This window comes from Ambystoma mexicanum, chromosome 6q, assembly GCF_040938575.1.
Source record: "Ambystoma mexicanum isolate Mex_15411 chromosome 6q, UKY_AmexF1_1, whole genome shotgun sequence".
In the NCBI taxonomy this organism is placed as follows: Eukaryota; Metazoa; Chordata; class Amphibia; order Caudata; family Ambystomatidae; genus Ambystoma; species Ambystoma mexicanum.
In genome coordinates this window covers 975,799,908-975,824,490 of record NC_090937.1, presented here as the reverse complement: position 1 = coordinate 975,824,490, position 24,583 = coordinate 975,799,908, and the positions used below count along the sequence as shown (strand labels likewise).

The window sequence follows — 24,583 nt, the reverse complement described above, 5'->3', positions numbered from 1 at the left end:
CACACAGTCCGGAGGTGTTATGGTAATGTTACAAAGAGTCCTACGAGGCGAGTACAGAACTTATTCACTCACTTGAAATCCACCAGCATGCTACCCCTTGACTTCTGGAGAGCCTACATTGTTGTCATTTCCAAAGCCAGTAGACCACTTAAATCCTGGGTCTCTTATAGGACTATCTCCCTCGTTAACAGGGAGGTTAAGATCCTGGCACGGGTGTTGGCGGAACTAGAGTGATTGCATCCTTGGTCCATCTGGATCAATGTAAGTTTATGCCTGGCAAATCATTTAGGAGGAACATTCGTAGGCTGTTCATGGCTGTATCTCAGGCGCACACACTGGGAGAGCAGTTGGCGCTTCTCTTGCTAGACCTGGAATAGGCCTCAATACAGTGGAGTTTCCTGTGGGAGGTGTTTTCTCGCACTGCGATTCGGGGAACATTTCCTGGGGTGGGTGTCTACTATATGCATCTCCAATTGCAGATGTTTAGGTTCATTGGGTAACCCCCGAATGCCCCCAGGCCTTTTCCCTGTGCAGGGGACGAGGCAGGTTTGCCCTGTTTCCCCCCCCTTCTATTTACACTGGCTGTAGAGCCACTAGCCATCTGCTTGAGAACCGACCAGACTTCGTCAGGCTTCTGTTGGAGGCATGGGGATGAGGCTGAAGTATTGCTATAAGCGAACTGTCTCTTGGTTTACCCCAGTAAGCCTGTGCCTGTGTCACACATTTCTTGCAGGGGTTCCAAGGGGCCAGCAGGCTGAAGGTGAATTGGCATAAGTCCATCTTCTTCCTCCTCCAGGGGACGGGGAGGATCTTCCCCAGAACTGTCCATACCAGGTCTCAATTGAGGGCTTTAAATATTTAGGGTTGTGGGTGGGTCCTGACCTTAAGGATTATGTGCATCACAATTTACACCTTATCACAAATAGGTTCTTGTGGGATGTCACTCACTGGAGGTCCCTTCCGTTGACTCTACTCAGGAAAGCGACTATTCAAGATGTTAAACATTCCAAAATAAATGTATGTCCTCCAGAATGCCCCACTGCAGAGTCCCAGGGTTAAATTTGACAGAGCAGATGCCGATCTCTGGCTCCTTCTTTGGAGGGTGGGGGTGAGGGGGCAGCCCTGTATTGCCCTGGTCACACTGCAGCACTCAGTTTGGGAGGGGTATCGAGCTCCCTAACCTGCACAGCTATTACTGGGCTGGCCAACTGGCAGTTGTGAACATTTGGCTGCATGGGACTGTCTCACTGCAGCATGTTAGGGATGAACGAGGATGGATGGCAGGACTACCTCCTCCCCAGATTCTTTACAGTGGCCAGAAGAAAAGACCGCTCCCACCCATGATGCAGCACACCAGGCAGATATGGAAGGACTCCCATTGTCATGCGGGTTAGGGGGACAGAGCTACCCTTCCTCAGCCTCTATGGAATAACGCTCATGTCCCGGAAGTGGGTAAGATGGGTAGAATTGGGGTCTGGGAGAGCTGTGAGGTGTTGCGTGTGGGGATGTAATGAGAGAGGGGGTGCTGATCCCTTTTCCTGCGCTACATGACAAATTTGGTTTGCCGGAGACCAAAACATACTATTAGCTACAACTGTCACATGCCCTACGGGCTCAGTTTCAGTCACTTCAGGAAGTGCCGGCCTGCTCCACGACAGAAGCAAATCTTCTCCCGGAGTAAGAAGGTAATTTCTACCCTTTACCAGGTCCTCACTGCCTTCGCCACAAAAGACTTGGTTAACACGGCGGGAAAGGGATCTCAGCCCACTGGAACCAGAGGATTGGGTGGAGGCCCTACTCTTTCCTGGAGAAATTGGTATTTTGGCTTGCATAAGTCTGATACAACTCAAGATTGCACAGGATTTATTATTCTCATACAGCCTTATACAAGTGGGGTCGGGCGGATGACACTGAATGTCTCAGGTTTGGTGGGGATGGAGGTCACCTTTTTTCATATTCTCTGGGAATGCCCACAGGTTTGCTGCTTCTGGCAGAAGTGTCTGGATAAAGTCCACTCGGTTTCCGGCTTGGTAATACCTGGGGACCCACGATTATTGCTTTTGGGGGTTGGGGAGAAACACGCTTCACTAGGTTTGAGAAACTGTTTGTGTCTATGGCTGTCGGACTGATGAAACAAACTGTTGCACCACAGTTGGGGGCAGCAGACCGCCCAAGATTGTCGAAATGGGTCACTGAAATGGACTGTTGTATGGAATATATAATGCAAGCCTTAGTTTTAGGAGATTGTTAAGCAAAACAATTTGGACAAATGGACAGCATCTCAGCTATTAACCCATTGCCAACCAAAAACCGCTCACCTCCAGATCCATCCTTTTATATTCTCCGGCGCACCGGACCCCCGAAGTTTAGGAAAACACTTAACTAGCCTTGTGGCATGCTATTCCCATCTTCCACTTAAAACCATACCTCCCAATGTCCCAAAGCCGAACCCGTCATTAGTGTTTATGCCCAGAGACAATACATGATGGTGCACTTGTGAGTAAACATGGTCGCTCTATCCCACTTCCTGTCTCGTCCTTCTCAGGCGAGGGTCTAGGGCCTCTGCCCCCCTGATGACTTAGAGTGTAGATGAGAAGCATATTGTTTGAGCCGGTGTGATCCACTGGATCCAGTTCAACTACCTTGTTCTAGTGCACTCAGACAGGCTGATAGTTGGTAGTCAAAACAAAAAGGTGATAGCTGGAAGGTTTTGAATTAATCATAACCACGGGCATAGCTCTGGGCAACCCTCCAGACCATTGTTTTTCAGCCTATCAAGCCATTACAGAAGGGGGAAAACCATATGCAAATCAGGCTTGGTCCTACCCCAAAAAGGGGCAGTCCAGCCCAGACTGCTAGGTCACATCCCTGCTTCATGAGACCACAAGCATCCCCAGACAGATTCAGCCTTGTTGGGCATCATCAGTGAAGAGTAGCTTGGTTCTCTAGGCCGGGCAGACTCGGGACCCACGTCTGGGTATACCCGTCCCACTCGGGGCAACTTATGACTCGGGTCCCACGTCTGGGTATACCCGTCCCACTCGGGGCAACTTATGCAAAAGAAAAAGGTGATGGTTGATAGTTGGTAGTCAGCAGTTTAGGTACACAGTCCAGTTTATAATGTCCAGCATTGCCTGGAGAAGATGAGAGCAAGAGGGCGCCCTGCGCAAAATCTGCCAGGAGTTAAAAGAAAAATAATGAACAATCGGGTGATGAAACAGAAGGATGTTATGATTGAGGGTCGGGGGTTGAGTGGGCGGTGCGAACGGGGTGGGGATGAGGTACATTTTTTTATGTGAAAAAGGAAAACCCTGGTCTTCCCTTTTTCCGTGTTGTACCCCTGAGCAGTATTTTGTTTATTGGTTTTATTAATTTGAGTCTGTGCTTTTATTCCACACTTCACACATTTTGATAGAAATATTTTCCTAGTTATTCATAGATAATTACACATTCATATACAAATTCATAAAATCCATAAGAAGCATGTTACCAACTGTACCAGATGGCCTCAATCAAACTGTTGTGGAAGGTTCAATGTTTTATTTATTTTATTCTTTTAATTGGCAATTCTCAACACCCCCATACCCTCCCCTCTGCCCCCCCCTTCCTCCACAGAAAGGAACATCTTTCTGCCTCTTGTCTACTAGGGCGTTCTTCTTTCCTCTGTTGTCCTATCTCCGCACTCTGTTATTACCACATGTCTAGCACCCGTATGTTTTGGCGGCACCATTGTTGCGCAAAGTCGCTTTTCAGAAATTTTAGGGTCTCTCCCCATTCCTTCTGGAAACTGTTTGCGCCCCCGTGGGCCCTGTATGTCAGTCACTCCACCGCCATTATGTCCCAGAGCTTCGGGTACCAGCTGATTATTGTGGTGGGGCTGTGTTTCCAGTCTTTAGCTACTACCATCCAGGCTGCTAGCAACGCCATAGTCAAAGCCCTTTTCTGCACCTTGGATGCAACGCTTAGTTTCGGGTTTAGGGCTGCCAACATGTTTTCAGCAAACATCAGGGGTAGGGGCTCCAGGGCAGTTTCCTGTAGGGTACCCCTTACCTCTTCCCAAAATGTCTATCTTGGGGCAGCCCCATCAGATGTGCATCCAATCCCCCACTCCTCCACAACCCCTCCAGCACCCCTCAGACGTGGTACGGAACATTTTGCGCAATTTGGTGGAGGTATAATGCCAGTGGAGCTTCATTTTGTACCATGCCTCGCGTAGTTGAATTGACCTGGTTAGTTTTATAATATTCTTCCATAACTCCTCCCAATGTCTCATAGGAATTTCTTCCAGTAGTGTATTTCCCCAGGCAATTTGGTATGGCCACAGGCTGTGCATTCTTGTAGTTGCTTATATATGTTCGCCACCAGGTGTTTCTCCCCAGAGTGTGAGGTAATGAATGTCTCAAACTTCATCAGTGGCCTCTTGGCCACTTGTAGAGTCTCCTTCTGCCTCAGCCAGTGTCTGAGCTGGGTGAATTCAAATCGGTTTTCTCCCACCCCTATTTGTGTTTTACAATCCACAAACAACATTACTTCCCCTTGCTATAGCATGTCTCTAATCTTTACACATCCCTTTTCCTACTACTTTTTAAATGCTGCTCCTTTCGTCTTCTCCGGGGTGAAATTGGGGTTATCAAAGAGGGGGGTGAAAGGGGAAGGCCTTGACGACAAATGCCCTTTCTTAAGTCTCCTGTCCCAGATATCGCATATCATACGCAGCACCCTGCTCTGGCATATGTTCACAGGTCTTTCACTCCCCTGTAGCTAAAGCAGACCCGTCAGAGGCGTGCCTGCCACTGCCCTATACATGCGTGCCCATATTTTATCGGCGTTTCCCCAAAACCATTTCTTCACTACTCTAATTTGGGCCGCTTGATAGTAGTGGTATATGTTCGGAAGCCCTCAGTACCTCCGGGGCAACTCTTGAGCGTTTGTTTTGCCAAATAAATTTAGATATTAGTGTGTTTAATCTTTTGTAGAATGTATGCGGTATGGGTATCGGCAGTGTGAGGAATCTATATAGTATCCTAGGGAGGGTCACCATCTTGACTGTGTTCATACTTTCGATCCATGAGATTTGCATCGGGAACCACTTCGCAAAATCTGCCTGTGTCTGTTTAAGTAGCTCTGGTATGTTTGCTCTGTATAGCGCAGCTACCCTGCTGGTCAGTTTAATGCCTAAGTAGGTTATCCTCTCTGCCGCTATTTTAAATGAGAGCACTGTTTAACCCGGTTACTCATGTCTTTTGTGAGTCCCACCTCTAGCAACTCAGACTTCCCCCATATTTATTTTTAGGCCCGACAGTCCCTCCCGTTCTTTAAGCATTGTCACTGGGCGGGTATCGACTTTTCCGGCTCTATTAGCGTGATTAGCTGTTACGCTCACGTGGTATCCACGGGGACGCCACCCAGACCTGGTTGGATGATTTGCACTCTCGAACCCTCTCCCGGTCCCTTGGTAAGGCCTCTGGTTAATGATGGGTCTTAAGATTGTAAAAGGTGGATTCTCCGTCCTGCTCCTCGTGGCAGGGGCGCGTAGCTGTGGGGGGGCGAGCAGCGACCAAGTTACTTCACTGGTGCAAGCCCCCCCTGTGGGAATCCAGGCCTGCTGCGACTCTGTAGGTTTGCTGCTTTACAGTCTTTATATGCAGTTCTTATGTTCCGCTTAGTTCGAATAATAATGTCTTGCTTCTTTCCTTTTAGGTATTGAAAGGTATTCTGGTGTTGTCATGCAGTTTGAAGATGAGCATGGGCCGGTAGGGGAAAGCGTGGTGTGCGCAATGCTGTCTGGTGAGTAATGCGCGATGTGCGGCGCTGTTTCACCTTTTATATTGCTAACCTGTGTCTTTTCTCTCCTTGCAGGTTGCGATGTTCCTTGCCGAGCGCCGTAATGTTCCAGCAATGATACTGACCAGGAGATGACTACCCAGGTAAGAATTGTGTGGCTTTATTCATTCGGGAGGAAACGTGAGTAAACACTTACTAATGCTGTCTTTCTTTCTCCTCTTTCCAGGTTATGGTATTCCAGGATGCATGCGGTGCCGGATGATGGAGTTCGTACCTTCAGTTGAGTGGAACTGAAGTCGACGATGGATTGAAGACAGGATACTGTTCCAGGTAAGTTTTGCAGTGTTCTTTCTCTCTCTGCAGATCCTTGTTTCAGGTAAGCTGGCATCAAAGAACTGGACACGGTGAGCGTTTCGCTGCCCACAGCAGAATAACGCAAAGCATGTTCTGCTGTTTGGGTGCGGTTTAAATAGTCTCAAGTAAAGTAGTCCAGGTAAAATAGTCCCAGGCCTGCCACACCCAAAAGACTAGACTGCATTGCTCAGTTCCTTGTAACTGAGCTATGTGTGTGCATCCATGTTGGCTGAACCCCTCCACCCCCAAGTTAAATAGTCCCAAGTAAATAGTCCCATTCTAATGTTGGTCGTCATCATGGTTATGAGCCTGGCATCAAAGGCGCCAGGACTGACACGATGAGAGTCTTGGATGAGGTTTTAAGGCCTTTGACCTGGCCCTAACTGGAAGGCGGACTTGCCAGTGAGGGCCAGGGGCAAGGGTCATGACATTAGCATGTCATCTGCGTATGCTGCTGTCTTGTGTGTTTCCCCCCAAAGGGAATCCCCTCAATGGTCTCGTTCTGCCTTATCGCCGCTAGCAAGGGTTCTAGATGAAAAGAATACAGGTGCTGCGACAGGAGCACCCCTGTCTCGTCCCTCTTTCTATATTGACTGAGTCAGAGATTTGGCAGGTTATTGCCAGGCACATCAGACGGGTGCTATAACTAGCTCTGATCATTTGAATATATTGGAGCCCAAAGCCTAGCCGGTTCATTGTCTGAAACAGATACGGCCACTCCACTCTATCAAAAGCTTTCTCAGCGTCTAGGGATATGATCGTGGCCGGTATCCGTTTGATTTCTATTTTTTCAAGGTGCATTACCCTTCTGGCGTTATCCCACGTTTGCCTCCCTTTAATAAATCCTGACTGATCTTGTCCTATTATCCCTGGGAAGACCCCATTTACCCTCTCCGCTAGTATCTCTGCATACATTTTAGCATCTATGTTCAATAGTGCAATGGGCCTATACGACCCACAGTTAGTGGTGTCTTTATTCGGTCTACCAAACAGGACTACTTTTGCCCCAGTCATGGAGGCTGTTACCCCTTTGCCATCCCTGAAGGAGTTGAACAATTTTGTTAAGATCCCTTTAACCTCTGCACAGTATACCTTATAGAAAGCCCCTGTGTAGCCGTCTGGCCCAGGCGCTTTATTGCATGGCAAATTCTTTATTGCCCTTTGCACCTCTTCTTCAATTTCCCGGTCTAGGCCTTCCTTTTCTTCCCGCGTCAACTTAGGCAGTTCAATGCTCCCATGGAAAGCCCGTATCTTTTTGACTTTGGGTTTCCCCGTAGTATATAGCTCCCTGTAGTATGCCTCGAAGGCCCTAGTTATCCCCTCTGTTTCCGTGCTTAGCCCCCGTCAGCATTCTTTATTCCTTCTATATGCTTGACCTTTCTGCTGTTTCAGGAGCCCTTGCTACATCCTATCTGCTTTGTTTGCGCCTACATAGTATCTTTGTTTAAGCCGCAGTAGGGCATTTTCGGCCTTGGAAGTATTGAAGAGCCGCAATTGTCCCTGCGCCTCTTTCATCGCATTATAGTGTTGCCTTGATTTTTGACCCACTAGGGTCTGTTGAGCCTGTGTCAGTGCCTCCTCCAATTCTTTCTGCATCCTATTCCTTTCTTAGAATCTTTGGGCCTTTAGGAAAATTAGTTCCCCCCCTCACCACAGCTTTAAGGGCGTCCCATACATTCCTCATCTGGGTGGCCCCAGCTAGATCATTTAGGGTAAGGTATTCCGCTATTTTGCCCCTCACCTTCTCTCGCATGACCGGATCTCTCAAAACGTCTTTTGGAAGCCCCTAGGACCATAACAGGCTGTTTGGTTTTAGTTCTCCTAAGGAAATTATTATCAGGGCATGGTCTGAAATTTCAATCGGGCCTAATTCGAGGTCTCTGAGTATGCCTACCATTCCGGGGGTCCCCAAGCGTAATCTATTCTAGAGAACGTCTGGTGGACATGTGAGAAACATGTATACCCTATCTCCTGTCCTTTTTTCACCCTCCACAGATCCTTTAGCCTTAGCCCCATACCCTCCATTCTCTCCCATAGAGCTTCCGTGGGTTGTGCCCCCATATGAATCCCCCGCCCGCTCCCATCGCTCTCTCTGTCCCACGTCATGTTAAAGTCTCCTGTAAGTACTAATTCTCCTACCACAAATTTCTCCAATTTCCCCAAGACTTGTTTTAAATAAGACTTTTGACCTGTGTTAGGAGCGTAGATGGTTCCCAGTGTTTTGTTTTTTCATCTAATCTGTACTTGTATGAACATGTATCTCCCATTCCGGTCCATTTGTGTGTTCATCACTTTTGCGCCCAATGAGTTTTTGAGCCCCATCATTACTCCCGCCGTCTTATTGCTTGCATTCGTCTGATACAATAGTGAGTATTGTTGGAAGTGTATGTTGTGTCTGTCTTCTTTTCTTATATGCGTTTCCTGCTGTAGAAGGAATATGTCAGCATCGTGTTTCTTAATCTGGTTCTGGACCCGTAGATTCATCCCAACTAGTAGGCACCGACCCATGTGTCACCCGTACTGATGGGTAACTTAACCTACGCGATTCCAAGAAGTTCCCTTTCACCTCCCCGCTGGGCCACCTTGCCTCTTAATCGGATCCTTGTTCTTTAGAATGTTCACGCAGGGGACCCCTTCAGACTGTTCTGTGGTCTGCCCCTTACTGCCTTGGGTATCTTCTCCATTATTTTCTTGCTTGTGGGCCTCTGAATTTCTCTCCTCTCTTCCTGTGTGCTGTTGTCCATTTCCAGGGCATCTGCTCTCGCCCTCGTGACCCCTTGTTCCTTTCTTCTGCGGCTGATTCCTCTGGATCCAACCCTTCCACTGCCAATCCTTAATCGCAAGTTGTCACCCTCTGTTGCTTCCCTTCCCATGGTACTGTCAAGCCAAAGGGGAATGTCCATTTGTAGGGAATTCTTCTTTCCTGTAGTGTCTTGGTTACTGAGCCCATCACTCTTATTTTCTGTAGGGTGACAGTCGCCAGGTCCTGGAAGAGGCCGACCTCCGAGCCATTTATATTTATGGATTCCTGACCCCTTGCAGCTTTCAATATTTTCTCGTTTTCTTCATATGAGGCTAATGCGGCTAGGGCATCTCTAAGCCTATTCCCTTCTCCACTCCTCTTCGGTCCCACTCTGTGCACCCTCTCTATTCTTATCTCTTCTGGGTTGGAGTGAGTTATTAGAGTGGCAAAGCAGTGTTGGATCGTGCTTTTTAGCTCGCCGTCTGAAACCGCCTCAGCCAGGCCTTTAATCCTAATTTTAGAGCGCCTGGAATGGTTTTCTAGATCTTCTGACTGGATCTCAAGGTTGTGCGTAGCTGTGGCGATCTGTTCTGACAATTCTGAGTTTTGGCGCACCTCCTTTTCCATTTCAGTCAATCCTTGTTCCAATAGGTTCACTCTTTGTCCTAATGAATTAATATCGTCCCTTATATCTTTCAGAACATCTTTTAGTTCTTCTTTCAAACCTCCAATTTTGCTGGAAGGAGGCTGTCATTCTCTCCATCTCCTGCAGACACTTTTGTAATTCCTCCTTATTCAGGGCCATGGTTTGTGTCTCACGGGTCTCCTCGTCTTCTTACGTTTGTCGTGGTTGTTCACCCTGTACTGGATCTGCTGGTTCCCTGCGCCAGTATCTCTCTAGTTGAGTTTTCTTTGCTGGCGGCAGTCCCTGGGCCTGTCTCCTCCCTGTTGCCTGGCATCTGCAGGTGGTGCCAGTCACCCTTATTGTGTCGCCTCCTCCCTCCCCTTGTGTCTTCTTCAGGTAGATTTCCGCCTTTGTTTCTTTCTGTGCTTATGATCGCTCCTCCCGTACCCCTTGAGGTATCTCTGGTGTCAGCCTACGGCTAAGTTCAGTTGTTACTTGGATATGTCCTCAGGGTGCGCACTCTGGGGGGCGGGCCTTCCGTTTATCCCCTTCTGGGCCAGTCGTTGCTTCCGAGGTACACTGTCTTATTGCTATCCGTATCACCCGCCCGTCCTGCTTATGTATCTTGCGAGTCCTTCCCGGGGACTGCGTGGTGCCTGACCTGCCCTCCAAGGCTAGGATTGTATGGGCTCCACAGTGTGGGATCCGTTGTTCTGGAGGAGGGATATTCGCATTTCTGATGCTCTCTGTATGCCCCCCGGCGGCTGTCTCTTTCCTGGAGGCCTGCCGTTGCAGAGACCTTGCAGCGTGTATCTACACGGCCCGCAGTCTTCCAGACTTTCACTGCTTGGGGCGATAGTTACTCCCTATGTGCCTGCCGTTGTTACGGATGCCAGGCCTCATGTAGCTTCCCAGCCTGCAGTATTTCCCACCGGCGGGGAGAGGTTGGGGTTCTTCTGCTATCCGGCTTGTGTTTCCACCTTCCGCCACCCGTTCCTCTCCTCACCTCACCTCTGATCTGCTTGCTGGCTTCATTGGGCTTATCTGCAGGGCTCCTCCTCCACGGTTCTCTTCTCCGCCTCTATGCGAAGCTGCCCCGTTGGCGAGGAACTCCTTCCCCGGGCGCCTCTCCTCCTCGCCGATGGGCCGCGCCGTTGGCTTCGCTCCTCCTCTCAGGCTGCCTCTGCCTGTCTCGCCCCAGGTTTGTCTCTCTCTGATTCTGCTCCCAGACCGCAGGAACCTCTGGCTCACTGCCTGGTATCAGGTAATAATATCCCCATATACATAGTTGCCGTAAATAATATCGCTGCTAAAATCTTGTGGCGATATTATTTGGGTGACCATATATATGGGGACAGAGGCAAAAAAAAAGAAAATGTAAAAAAGAAAAAAAAAAAAAGTTTGGGGGTTGCAGTGGTGTCCCCCGCATGTTCCATGCAATAATGTTGCCACAAAAAACGGCCATTTTTCGGCAATATTTATGCATGGCGAGATTTTTGTGCCGACATTATTACATGGAAACCCCTGCCTACTCCCTCACGCGGGGTCCGTCACCCTTCTGCTGCCTCTGAGGTTCTCCCGTGCATGCCACTGATGGGGGTCTGCAATTCCTCCTCCTGAGTGCAAGTGGCCCCGTTTCGGTCTCTCCGGGTGTCACGTCCCCTTTCCCGCCTCTTCTTACTCACAGGTCGCCGGGTCCCTGTGTGCTCTGGCAACGTTCAGCGCTACCCTGCGTGTTCGGGGTAGCTCCTCGCCACCCGGGGCCACCCCGCTCCACTCCGGTGGGATCTGCATGCTCTGGCAACGTTCTTCTGTGCCCCGGTGTGTTTGGGTTAGCTCAATATGTTCCTCTACCCTTCCGCTGGGGTTTACCTGTCTTTGTCTCTTCTGATCCATCTATAAATGTCGGCTTAATCATAAGCCCGGCCGGGAGCTCAGAGGCTTGCACCCTCACTCCACAGAGGCCATCCTGGAATACCCAGGTTCAATGTTTCTATTAAGGTTTATGCAACTGGACTCACTAATGGCCGTCTCCCGCATGCTTTTCCTGTCCTAGCCCAGGCATCCCTAAACCATGAGCTTGTCACTAGAGATCGGTAACCCCAACTGTTGTCATGACCACTGGGTTTCCTCTTAAAATGGCCTCCAAGGTTTCCTGGTTAGTTGCCTACAATTCCTGGTCCAAGGGTAGATAGGACATAGTGGGGCTAGTTGGCTTAATACACTTCCTCATCTCCCAACATGGCCGCCTGGCTGGTATTCCTTGTATTGGGTTGTGCGGTCTAGTTGCAGCTACTCCCGGAGTATTTAAGCCCCTCCCCTTAGTTGTTCCGTGCTTCGCGTCTTTTCTGCTATTGCAGTGACGCTTACCGCGGGTGTGATTCCTGTCAGGATTTCCTCAACACCCTTCCACAGTAAACTCTAGTGTTAATCTTCCTGTCCAGTTTTCCTCATTCCCCTGTAGTTCCACAGTATTGAAGTCCCTTGGCTTTTCCTTTTCTGCCTCTCTGTAACGCCTGGTGCTCGTGAGGTGTTGGATTTCATTCTGAGAAAAAACCCGCTCTTGACGTTTTCTCTTCCTCATCAGGATACCGCAAGTACTATTGTGTTCCATGCATAAATGGCAGTCTATTAGCGCTTGTGTTGCGCGGGGGTTTGCTGAGTGACATTTCATTTGTTTGTGCAGAGATTTAAGCCACTTGACATTCGAGTGCGTACTAGGAGTCTTAGTGCCTCATAAAATAAACTCATGCTCCTTACGCTACGTACTTGTGTTCAGTCACGTTGTTTTTCTGCATTCAAAAAAGAAAGGTGTACACATTTCTTTAACCCATTAGTACCAGTTAACTAGAAAATCTCTAATAAAAAAAAAACGGAACGGTATGAAATTAGGTGTTGTACTAGTAATTTCCTAGGTTATATGGATCAGCGCATTCAGTCACTCCTTGTGTGTGTGTATGAATTCGAATCATCTTAGTACCTGGTAGTTTGCCTATTTTCAACAACTATTCTAGGTTTAGTATTTGTGTAAATTCCAGTCAGGAGTGAGTGGTAAAAGTATGCACACGTTCATTTAAATTGGTACTCTCTCCTTATTGTTTTTTCCAGCTGAGTAACCATAGTTTGAGTAGGAGGGTTTTGCTACTTCCTGACTCTTACATTCTTTAGCCAATCCTTTCAGCACATTTAGTTAAGGAAGCCTTCCCATCATTCCTCTGTCAGTTCCCCATCTATAGAACATGCGCCCCTGCACAGAAGCAGGATGGAGAGCCCACCATATCATAATTTAAGGTAAAGTGAGTGACACTGAGCTTAGAAAGAGGTTTATGAGGGAATTATAAGTTTACTCCCAGGTTAATTATAGAGAACCCCCTTTTGATCAGCTCCTTGTGTTTTTTCCTAGATTCCTGGTGGATTAGGAGATATGTTTAGTCAAGAGAGACAGAGAGAGAAAAAGAGAGCACCGCACCCTGAGAAGAGTGGTCGTAGTCAGTAGGAGTGGTGTCCCCGCAGAGTCAAGGTGAGCGTTACAACTGTTTACAAGCTGACTTGCTGGTTGTGGTGGTCTAAAAGCAAATGCCTTGTCTATCTGACTCGCTATGGGAAACCCTAGGTGAATCCTACCCATGAGTCCCACAGAAGCAACAATGATCTTTATGACTGGGTTAAGTGTATCCCAATTAACCAGTATCCACTTGCTCTTTCCTTTCACGCCCTTGTACACTCTGAGCTTCTCTCTGACTCCTTTCCCTTTCACCAACTCTCCTCCCTGCTATTCCTCCCCGTCCTGCCTTCTTTCCCTTACTCTGCCCTCTTGTCTCCATGATGTTCCTCTCTCTCCCTCTCTACTATTCACCTCCACCCTCTGATCGTCTGCTCTGCTACTCTCCACTGTGCTCTCCCTACACCCTTTATTACAGTCTCCATCTGTTCACCACTACACTACTCTACTCACTACTGCACTCTTGTCCCGCTCTACTACCACAACACTCCACTACCTTCTCCTGTCCCTACACTACTCCCCACCAACACCATTTCCTACAGTCACCTTCCCTCCTTTCCTGTTACCCTTCCCAACCACTCTCAATCACACACCCATACATTGTCCCTTAGTCACACTTTTTCACCTTACATAAACTCTCACACCTAAGTACCACATTCTCTCAGCAACCAATACCTCACCTTGAACACGCCATTTGTAAATCTTCTCAGCACTCCGCTGCAGTGTCCTTTCTTTGCCTGGTCTATCGATTTTCCTTGTCGCCCTCCCTTAATCTCACTTGAACAACCCACACTGCCCTGGTATCTCTGCCCCCTTTCATCCTCTGCAGGTCCTCCCCATTGACTAAATCTGTCAGCTGGTTCCCCACACCAACCACTAGCTCCCTTCTCGCCAGGGGCTGGATTACAACCAAGAGAAGACATAACAGGCCTTAAGCCATGTCCCATTTTCGCATGCGGGTCCGTCGGCTTTTGGAAATGGCTGTCCACTGCAAACAATCATTTTGAAAGTTCATGTTCGGATTCTGTGAAGCGTTTGGATTGCCTGTTTGATCGGTGCAGCGTTACTAAGATGCAGCACTAGTTTCCACCGTTCGGAATCCTGGCCTTTCGGTCATAGGGAAGAAGAGAGAAAACACTGGGCAGCATTTTGCATAAGAGGTATGGAGCAAAAAGAAGTGATACTCAACATTTTCAACCAGACACAGGTAGAAGGGACAGAGACTAGAGCCCCTAAACCCCACACCCCGCCTCTGGTGCAGGACTGGCTCTGGGAAACCCTTTGGCAGGCCTCCTGTGCCAGGTTTAGAGGGGTCCCTGACCCTGTCACACCAATACAAGTAGGGTGATGGCCTTTAAAATGACGGGAACGAAGCATGAGTGAGCATCCATATGTATATTTACTAAAGTGATGGTAGAAATAGAAACAACACTCCTGGACCCCAACAAGCTCCCATTATGATTTTTTTTAATACAACATTTAATTGATTCAAATTTTCTGAATAAACAGACATGTAGTAGACCACCACCCACAACCCTTTAAGGCCGTTCCTTTCAGACATATAGTACTTGATTAGCCTTCAATCTTCATCCTCCCATTTCCCCCATATTTTCTCTTCCCCAAGCAGTATACATTCTTTTTTCAAGAGATATACAAACATCTACATCAGATACCCAAGCACTGTACTTGGGGTGTTCCGTTGCTCCCCATTTTGCTTCGATATTGCATTTAACGAGACTAATTGATATGGATAAGAATCATTTTTCATACCGATTGCAAGAGGTTGTACCCCATATATCCCCAACAACTGTAGTTTCAGATTATACAGTATCTCTGTTCCCATGGTTGTCGTCAATTTATCGAGGCATGCAGCCTAGAAACAACAAACCTGTGGGCAGTCCCAAATGATATCAAAGAAGGTACCATCATCCCCTTACATCTTAGACAATTTGGGTTTTCTGTTTGTCCTCACTTGAAGAGCAAGATAGGAGGGTAAAACACCCTTTACAGTATTTTGAGTTGCACCAACCGGAATCTAGATAACATTGCAATCTCCCTAGGGAACATAAGAGCCTCCACCCAATCCTCATGTTCAATTAGTCCCACATCCAACTCCCCCCGTTTTAAGATGAGCAAGATCTTTCATTGCAAAAGCAGATATCGCCTGGCAGAGTGTAGAAGTGACCTTGGTGATAACACGCTCTGGTAGGACATTTCTTTCTAGTGGGTAACATTGTGGGATCTCCTGGAGAGCTCTTATTTGCGTGCATAGGACATGCGATATGTGCAAATAATTATAGCATTCTGTATCGTGTAGTCCATATGTGCATTATAGCTCTTCGACAGGCACCAGTATCCTCTCCTTGATCCCATCGTCTCCCATAATGATTTTAATTATCAGTATTCACACTGTGAGGGAGGGATTAAGAAAGTAGTAGGCATGCATGCAACAGAGCTTGAACAAGGTGTGCACTATGAAGTGTCTTCTTTGTGTAGCAGGGAAGATTGTATGTGTGTGCGTGTGTGGGTGTGTGTGGGAGAACACCAATTTAGGCTGGGTTTATGGAAGGCTTACAGTAGTTTGGGAATGAAAATATGGACAAGCAGTCCTATGCTAAGGGGGAAGGGAGTTTAGCTGAATTTATGTAAACAGGGGAGATGACCATGGAACATTTTAATAGGGTGGGCATATGATATTTAGGGGTAGCAGATGTGAGCCTGAGTGGCTGTTTCCCAGGAATCTGTCGACAGGGGTAGGGAATACCATTGAGCAGCAGAGCATAGTGCTCAATGATGAAGAGCAGGGCAAGTAGAACAACAAGCACATATACAATGTTCTAAAGGGGGAATGGAGCACAAGGTCCAGCTTCACTGTGTCTTGGCTCAATCCTGGCACTAACTAAAATAAAACAAATGCACTGTACAGCCACCCCACAATTACGGAAAGATACAGAATTTTGAACCAGTATGGATGAAAAATATGTACATTTCTTACCTGGTTATTAAAGCCGATACAAAGTTTAGAAAACCTGATTGGATGAGGACAGTCAGCTTTCAGGTACAAATGGAACTGGACCGGTACATCCACATGGAAACTTGGAGATAGAAACCTGGCTTTGCATTGCACTAAAACAATATAATACAACCATCACTCAGATTAGCAACTGCAACACAAACTTACTGTGACAAAGATGTCATTTACTAGAGTGTCCCTGATGACCACAATATGGCACTGCATCATAATGGAAAAGTTACTTACCTGTAATATAAGTCGTCCAGTAATTGTATTCTTCAGCCACCCAGAGGACTAGAAAGACTTTAGAAAAAGTAAAAAACTGCCTTTTTACCTTTACAATCTAACGGTGCAAAACACAAAGAATTGGATTTTCAATCTTTAAATTAACACTTTAGGGAGCTGGTATAATAAATGCTTGGCTAAGGCGTCCAGCTCATTTTACACAGGCAGTATAGCTCAGTGGTAACGCGCGTCTTGGAAGCAAGACAACACAGAGCAACATGGGTTTCGAATCAGAGTCCGCACTTGGAAACCCCTTCGGCATTCCAAGATGGCTGCCGGCAACGGCTGACGTGCCAATGGCTGCTCCGAGACCCCGGGCCCTGACTTGCTGGAGGTTCCACCACCCCCCCTCGGCAAACGGGCTCCGGTGTCGTGTTGGAGCTGCTGGTGGAGACCTGGGGGAGAGGTGATGAGCCCCTGGCGGTCCTCCCCTTGTGAAGGCGGCACACACCATCCAGAGCGGGGACGGGCCTGTCTGCCTCGCGGGAAGAGCCGGGCACCCCCGGCGTGGGACTTCACTGCTTGTGGGGGTCCGGGCGGGACCTCGCTGCATGCGGTGGCCCCGGGCGGGCGGCCGTGGAGGCAGTGCCCCCCCCCACCCGACATGGCTTGAGACTCGCTTGGCGGCCGCCCTCTGGGAGTGGATTCGGTGGGCTTTGGGCCGCCTGAGGCTTCGGCGCCGTAAGGTTGGTGGAGGCGGCCGCCCCAGACTTGTAAGCCCAGCAGGATTGTGCTGGGGTGGAGTGGACCCCTTACCTGGGTCAGCTTTTTAGGGGGAGGCTGGCATACGTCTTGCCTCCCCCCAGCACGCACGAGCTGTTGAAGGAGGAGAAGGCAGCTGTAATCAGCCCGACCCCAGGAGTGCAGAGGGGGCCGGGCGGAAAGCGGGTGAGGAGAACCTGCGGCGGCGGGCTCCCCTTCGGGCCCTCAGCTGATAACTTTGGGGACTGCTACGCGGCCCGGGGAGAGGACTCTTCCCCCCAGGGTGTGTTCCAGCTTTGGGGGGGGCGTCCCGAGCGGCAAGTCAGGTGGTACCGCTTCTTGGATCCTTTCCCCAGGCAGAGGATGGACTGGGTCTGTTCCCGGTGCTGCAGGGGAGCGGGCACCTGAGACTGTCACCCTTGGGCTGCAGCCTGCCCTGGGGTCCGCCTGCGGGGGTGTTGGAGCCCTGGTTTTTCCTCCGCAGTGCGGCTCTGTTTTAAAATATAAGAACGTAGGGGAGCCCGGCCCTGTGCGGTCTCTGAATCAACGAGAATCCCCCATTGTGTGGGTGCGCTCCGGGGCGGGGTTGGGGCCCTCAGGCATTCCCTGGTTGCGACTGGTGCATTGGTCTTCCTTCCCGGACACATTAGGGGCCGCTCCTGGGCCCCTCACGGATGTCTTCCAGACCTAAGCGGAAATGGGGTAAGCCCGGATCCTCTCCCAAGGCGCCCCAGGGTTCGCTGTCACTACTTTGGCCCATGATGGGGAGCAAGGACTCTAATAAATTGAGTGGAGGCCAACCCAAGGAGAATAGGAGAGCAGCGATGGAGGAGGACGGAGAGCGGATGACTAGACAGGACCTCAGGGGGGAATTGCAAGCCCTGAGGGAGTCCCTAGCACAAACCTTCCAGGATCAGTTTCAGCTCATGCGAACGGACCTTAATACAGCGCTGGGTGACATTCGGCATGAAGTAGCACAACTCGGGGAAAGCACTGATTTGTTAGAAAGGGGCCTCCAGGACACAGTGAAGGACACTACGGCCAATAGCGAGGCCATAGACCGCCTAGACATTGCCACTAGGAACATGGAGGAGATGCTGGAGGACTTGGTCTCGGAGGAGTAACATTCGGATAAAGGAGCTCCCAGAGTCGGTATCGGACAAGCTTTTGAGGAGGAATGCCAACAAATCTTTGCGGATCTTTTGGGGGAGGGGGATTTGAGCTCAATAATATTGGACAGAGCCCACAGAGTTGGTCGAGCTCAATTGGGTCCCAACACCAGACCCCGGGAAGTGGTGGTTGCTTTTGCCAGTTACGGTCAGAAGGAAGCAGTGTTGCGGGCGGCCAGGCAAAGCGAGCCCGTTCTTTATAAAGGGCGGGAGATTTTGTTGTTCCAAGATCTGGCCGCAAGCACCCTTGTGAAAAGAAGGGCTATGGGTCCTGTTCTAAAAGAGCTGTCCAAGAAGGGGATAAAATACAGGTGGTCCTTTCCATTTGGCCTGGTTTTCGAATGGGAGGGGGTTTAGAAAAGGGCGACCTCGGTCCAGGAAGCTGCCAGTATTGTTGGCTTGGAAGCGGAGGCGGGAGGACGCGCAGGGGCCTTGGGACCCCGTGGGGAACTGAGGGAGGGGAGCAGACCTTGGGAATGGGCCTCTGTGGGAGAGCGGGGTAGGAGAAGGAGGGCGCTGCGGGGCCCTGTAGGAGGGGGGCATCTGTGCGGGGCTCCCCGGGGGAAGGGGGACAAAATTCGGGGGGGGTGACCCTAGTTGGGCCATCGACATTCTATTTTCTTCAGGGGGGTGGTGGTCTATAGGGCTGCGTATGGAGCCAGGGGGACGGAGTTAAACATGTTGGATCAAGCTGCAATGGGACTAGCTGGGGGGACAAGGGGGTGGGAGCGAACTGTTGGGGGGAGTTTCAGTTTAAGCCCGAAGTTGGGGATTCCGGGCGGGGGGTTAGGGATGGGGACCAGGGGGGTTCGAGATGGGGACCGGGTGGAGGTAAGGGCCCATATGTATGTCTGGGTAGGTCGGGCGCTCCGGGGGAACAGCGGGGGGTTGGGATGGTCGCTGAGAGGAGGGTTCGCTGGGGCTGGATATCTCCTCATTTCGGTTTCAAGTGGCTGACTCTTAATGTGAGAGGACTAAATTCTCCTCTCAAAAGGCTGAAACTGGAAACTTCACCCGAACGCATGCTCCGGATATCCTGGCGCTACAGGAGACTCACTTGTTGTGCGTAGATCAACAGCGTCTGCGCCTGAGGGGCTACTTGCAGGTTCTATTTGCGTCAGGTCCTTCAAAGAAGGGGGGGGGTGGCGGTGGCAGTCAGGAGTGGCATAGATTTTACAATCCAGGATACTCGGAGGGATAAAAACGGGAGGTTTGTAATGGTCCAAACGCGGTGCAATATAACTTTATGAGGGAGACACTGACTACGGTGGGAGAGTTTGCATGAGGGCAGGTCATTTTAATGGGGGATTTCAACCTGGCCTGGGACAAGAGGTTAGATCGGACGCAGCATGCGGGTGGGGGGGGGGGTGGTGGCTTCCCCACGGCTGAAAGAGCGATTCAAGGAGGCAGGTTTGAGAGATGTGTGGCGGGTATTAAGAGTGGAGGAAGAGGGGTTTACTTATCTCTCGGATGTACATCGAACTCAATCCCGGATTGATTATATTTGGGTGTCGGCCAGTTTATTGGAGGGGGGGTGGAGGGGGTAGAGACCGGCCCTATGGGAATCGCTGACCACAAGGCAGTGCAAATGAATATGCGGTTGGGCAGGCGTAGGCTGGGGGTTTGGAGTTGGAACTTTTCTGGGGACCTTCTGAGGGATAGGGTGATTAGGGAAGAGATAGGTAACAACATCAAAGCCTTCTTTGTCAGAAACAATAAGACTGACACGAGTCTCAGCACGAGATGGGATGCATTCAAAGCCACGTTGAGGGGGGACGTCATCGCCCTTAAGGCAGCGAGGAAAAGACAACTACGGCTGTTAGAGGCCCAGTTGGAGGACGAGGTGGAGGCTGCGAGGGTCAGGCTCAAAGGGGACCCCCCCACCCCCCCCAAGGAAAGCATACCAGGAGTACAGGCTAGCTGAGTGGCAATTGAGACTCCTTAGGACTAAGAAAGCGGAGGGTGCGTTATTGAGGGTCAGACAGAAGCTATATGCTAAGGCCAACAAGGCGGACTCGCTGCTGGCGCGCCTACTGAGGGGAGTCAGAGAACGAAACGCGATAGCTGCCCTGAGGGGGGAAAGGATCACCGGTTTGGAGGAAATCAGGGAGCGTCTATTCGGGTTCTATGAAGCCCTGTACGCATCCCAGGGCCCCATCCCTCAGTTGCAGGAGAAGTTCTTGGATGGCCTGCCTTTGCCGCGTCTGTCCAGGGAAGTGGGGGAGGACCTGGGAAGGCCAACCACAGAGGATGAGGTGCGGGCTGTCATTGCTACCCTCCCTGCCAACAAAGCTCCGGGTCCTGATGGCTTCCCGGTCTCCTTTTACAAGTCTTATTCTGCCATATTGGTCCCACACCTAACTCAACTCTAACTCTTTCGACACCGTGGGCGGTATCACCCCTTCCATGGAGGAGGCTAAAATCACTCTTATACATAAGGTGGGCAAGGATCCAGCATAATGTAACTCGTAGAGGCCTATCGCTCTTATAAACTCCGATGCAAAGGTTTACACCAACATTTTGGCTAAGCGTCTAGAGGCTCATCTACCTGAGCTGATCCAACAGGATCAGTCTGGATTCGTGCGGGGACGACAAACAGCCGATAATATCAGGAGAGTCGCCCATTTGGTCGGAAAGGTACAGAAGACCCCCACTCCGGCGATTCTTTTAGCCTTGGATGCCGAGAAGGCGTTCGACCGGGTGGAGTGGTCCTTTCTGTTCCGGGTGATGGAGCGAATGGGTCTAGGGCGTAAGTTTATCGATCTGATTCGTGCGAATTATAAAGCCCCCTCCGCACGGCTGCTTATTAATGGCGCGATGTCCCGGCACTTTAGGCTCGGACGCGGCACGAAACAGGGGTGCCCCCTATCCCCGCTTTTGTTTGCCTTATTTCTTGAGCCCCTGCTCTTGGCAATTCGGGAAGCGAAGGATATCCAGGGAATCCCCTTTGGAGGGGGACGCAGCATAAGGTGGCGGCTTTCGCCGATGACATGCTCCTTACCCCTGGCAAACCCATCAGTGTCGTTGGAGGGATGCACAAATTTGTTGTCCACCTTTGGGGAGGTCTCTGGCCTGAGGGTGAACCTGCATAAGTCTGAAATCATGAACTTGTTGCTGCAGGGTAACGAGTTAAGGGCCTGAGGGCCTCTTCTCAGTTCAAGTGGAGTCCTGGTGGGATTCGGTATCTGGGGGTCTGGGTTACTCCTCAGCTGCCGGGATAGTACGGAGCGAACTATATCCCTGCTCTCGCATCCATTAAAAGGGACCTTAGGAAGTGGGGTACTCTAAAGATATCGTGGTTGGGAAGGGGGGCCGCACTAAAGATGGTGACTCTCCCGCGCTTACTCTACCTCTTTCAGGCGGTCCCGTTGCCCGTTCCCGCATCCTTTTTCAAGGAGCTGGACAGGGCAGCAAAGGAATTCATCTGGGAGGGCAGGACGCCGCGCTTGGTGAAAAGACTCATGACGGCCTCCAAGGGAGCGGGGGGCTTAGAATTACCGGACTTTAGGCGCTACTACGAAGTGGCACAGCTAAGTGGTTCTCTCAGGAATACAACAAACATTGGGTCAGGATAGATAGAGCGGTGGCGCATCACCACTTGGGTGAGGCACTCTGGCTCCCCCGCAGGTTGAGGCCGGCTTACTTGTACTTAAGTGTCATAACCAAGGGACTGGTTGATATCTGCGACAGGGCGGTGGAGAAGCTTCGGATCAGTACTTTCCCGTCGCCTTTCACCCCCATTTTTAACAATGGCGACTTTGCCCCTTGGTTGGAGAAGGGGGCCTTTCGGAAATGGGAAAGTGGGGGGTGTAGGGTCATCAGAGACCTATTTTGGGGGCAGGAAGTGAAATCGTTTGAGGACTGCATGCGGGAGTTCGGGGTAGGTGAAGGAGAGCGGTTTCGATATTACCAGATCAGGCACTGGGTGTTATCCGGGGAGATCAGGAGCGCGGCAACGCGGGGTTTGACTCAGTTTGAACGGTTCCTGTTGACAAACGAGGGATCCAGGGGGCTGATATCAAATATATATAAGCTTCTAGGAAGCGCTGGCCCCACTATAAAGTGGACATACATGTCTAGATGGGAGGGGCTCCTGGGGAGGGAGATGGAACGGGGGGAATGGGAGAGGCTCTGGAATTTGATCCCGAATGTGGCTAAGGCGACCCAGCTACAGGAGGCCCGGTATAAGTACCTAATCGGTTGGCATTTTACTCCAGCGCACCTCCGGGCAATTTTCCCAACAGCTTCTGGGGCATGTTGGAGGGGCTGCGGGGAGGAGGGTACAGAAGCCCATATTTGGTGGGATTGTCCCAGCATTAGCCCCTTTTGGAAGAGTATCTCTTGCGCACTGAATCAGGCATTCGGAATAGGCACGGTCAAGACCTTGCAAGGTTCTGGCGGAGGGAGTCGGGGAGGGGGGGGGAGAGGGTGAACCGCGCAAAGCGAAGGTATTTTTCATCCTGGCGGCTATGTCTCTCCTTGCCAAAAGGTGGAAAAGCTCATTGATACCAACAGAGCAGGACTGGTTGAGGAAACTGTGGGAGATTGCATCATTGGAATGGGCTACATTTGCGGCCGCTGACAATTTAAGCCGATATGCCGCGGAATGGGGAGAAACTTTGGACTTCTTGAAGGGCGAGTTCCGGGAGCAATGGCGCCCTCACAGACTGAGACTCCTGGACCTGTTTGTTTAATCGTTGGAAGAGAAGGGGAGGGAGGGGGTACGTTGAGGAGTTATGGGCTCCCTGGGGATGTAGAGGGAGGGGGGGTATTCTGTTGTTTTTTTCTGTATTATTAAAAACAATAAAGAGAAGTTTAAAAAAAAAAAAAGAAATCTCTTTGGTGTGATGTGCGTTATAAAAAAACAATAATAATTTCATTTTGGCCAGCAGGGTAGCGACATGCAGCTCTTGCGGTGTAGGAGACTAATATAGTTGGATTGTGGAAGAATATCCCCATTGGAGAAATACATGCAAGTAACTTTTCCTTGTTCAATAAGAAATAATCTCCCGATGAGAAAAGGTTACCAACCATAGTGAGTACTGCACTCTTAGTCCCCTTAACTGCATACTTCTGGGATATCCAAAGGAACGGGTATGGGACTGGAGCCTGTTACCCAGCACCAGATATTTATACTAATCAGGACTCCATTCCTGTTCAGCTTGTTTATTTGCGTGACAGAACTCCCGCATTCTGAGGCACTGCTGCAGCAACAGCGGGATATTTGAGGTCCACACTTTACGTGGGTTCCTCTTTTGACTATTTACCGTCATCCAAATTTTGGTTAGGTATGTTATTCGATTTTTTTCATACTAATGTCTGTTTCTTTTGAACATTGAACTTGACACTGATCAGCCTCTGTTATTTACAGATTTCTAGTATCCTTTTGGGAAGTGGCCGTGTCTCTAAGAACTAACTGTTATACGAAGGGGGGCGTGGCTAACCGCCATGTGAAGAAGACGCTCGCTTCGTGCGCTCCGCCTGATGCGACCATCATAAGCTGCCTTTACCTATAATTTACGGACCCCTGAAGCCTGCAAACCTCCTCACCGAAGGCTGACACCACCCTGCATCTGCGGGCTGATTTCTGTAGCCCTGAGTGACCCGCTTCGCCTTGCCGGCCCTGCGACACAATCCCGCGGATTGTACCCAAAATGGCGGCTCCCGCACACCAATCGAGGCTGCTGCCCATACACTACGGCTGCATCTGAGCCGCAGCGCCTAAGCCGCCGGAGCGAAGAAAACGCCTGTGCTGCACAACGGAGCCCAGCCCTACCAGCTGAGCACTCGAACGGCCGGGAGGAGAGGCACCCGAGAAGCGGAGCCCAACCCGACGCGAGGACAGCCCCTGGCCCCCGGCGCTGCTGCTACTCGGATCCATACGCCAATCGAGGTCGCAGCCCTTACACCGGGGCTGCATCTGAACTGCAACGCCTAAGCCGCCGGAGCGGAGAAGACGCCCTGCACAAAGAGGCCCAGCCCGGCTGAAGTGGGGACCAGCAGAGCACTCGTGCAGCCGGGTGCGCGATCGAGGGGAGAAGCACCCGAGACACAGCCTGACGCGAGGGCCGCTGATGCGACTCGGATCCGTAAGATCTAAGAGGTGAGCGGGGGGGGGGGGAACGAGCCCACCAGCGGTGCACCGGCAGGTCCACGCTAGCCGCCCCCCCCACGCCCAATATACACACAGCGACTTCCTGCATAGACCCTGCACAGACTTGGGGTAACGCGCAACCACGGCGCCCTGACATCCGGGAAGCCCAGCAGAGCGGCCCCTGCAGATACTTCTCGACAACACGGCGTGGCCTCGGCGCGGGTGCTACCCATCTGGTCTGATACCACTGGAGCGGCCCACAGCATACCACGGGCCCTCCCGCTGTCTTCTTCCCCAGCTCCTACTCTGTCC

At 50.5% G+C, this 24,583-nt stretch overlaps 1 protein-coding gene across 2 annotated transcripts in view; it reads right to left on the bottom strand.

The window, feature by feature from the left end:
• TRAPPC11 (trafficking protein particle complex subunit 11) overlaps positions 1-24,583 on the bottom strand; it is a 1,974,021-nt gene that overhangs the window by 1,204,729 nt on the left and 744,709 nt on the right. For both annotated transcript variants that reach the window (XM_069631477.1, XM_069631476.1), the window contains exon 18: positions 16,004-16,134. In XM_069631477.1, the coding sequence (XP_069487578.1) occupies positions 16,004-16,134 (131 nt within the window). The remainder of the gene's footprint in view (positions 1-16,003; positions 16,135-24,583) is intronic.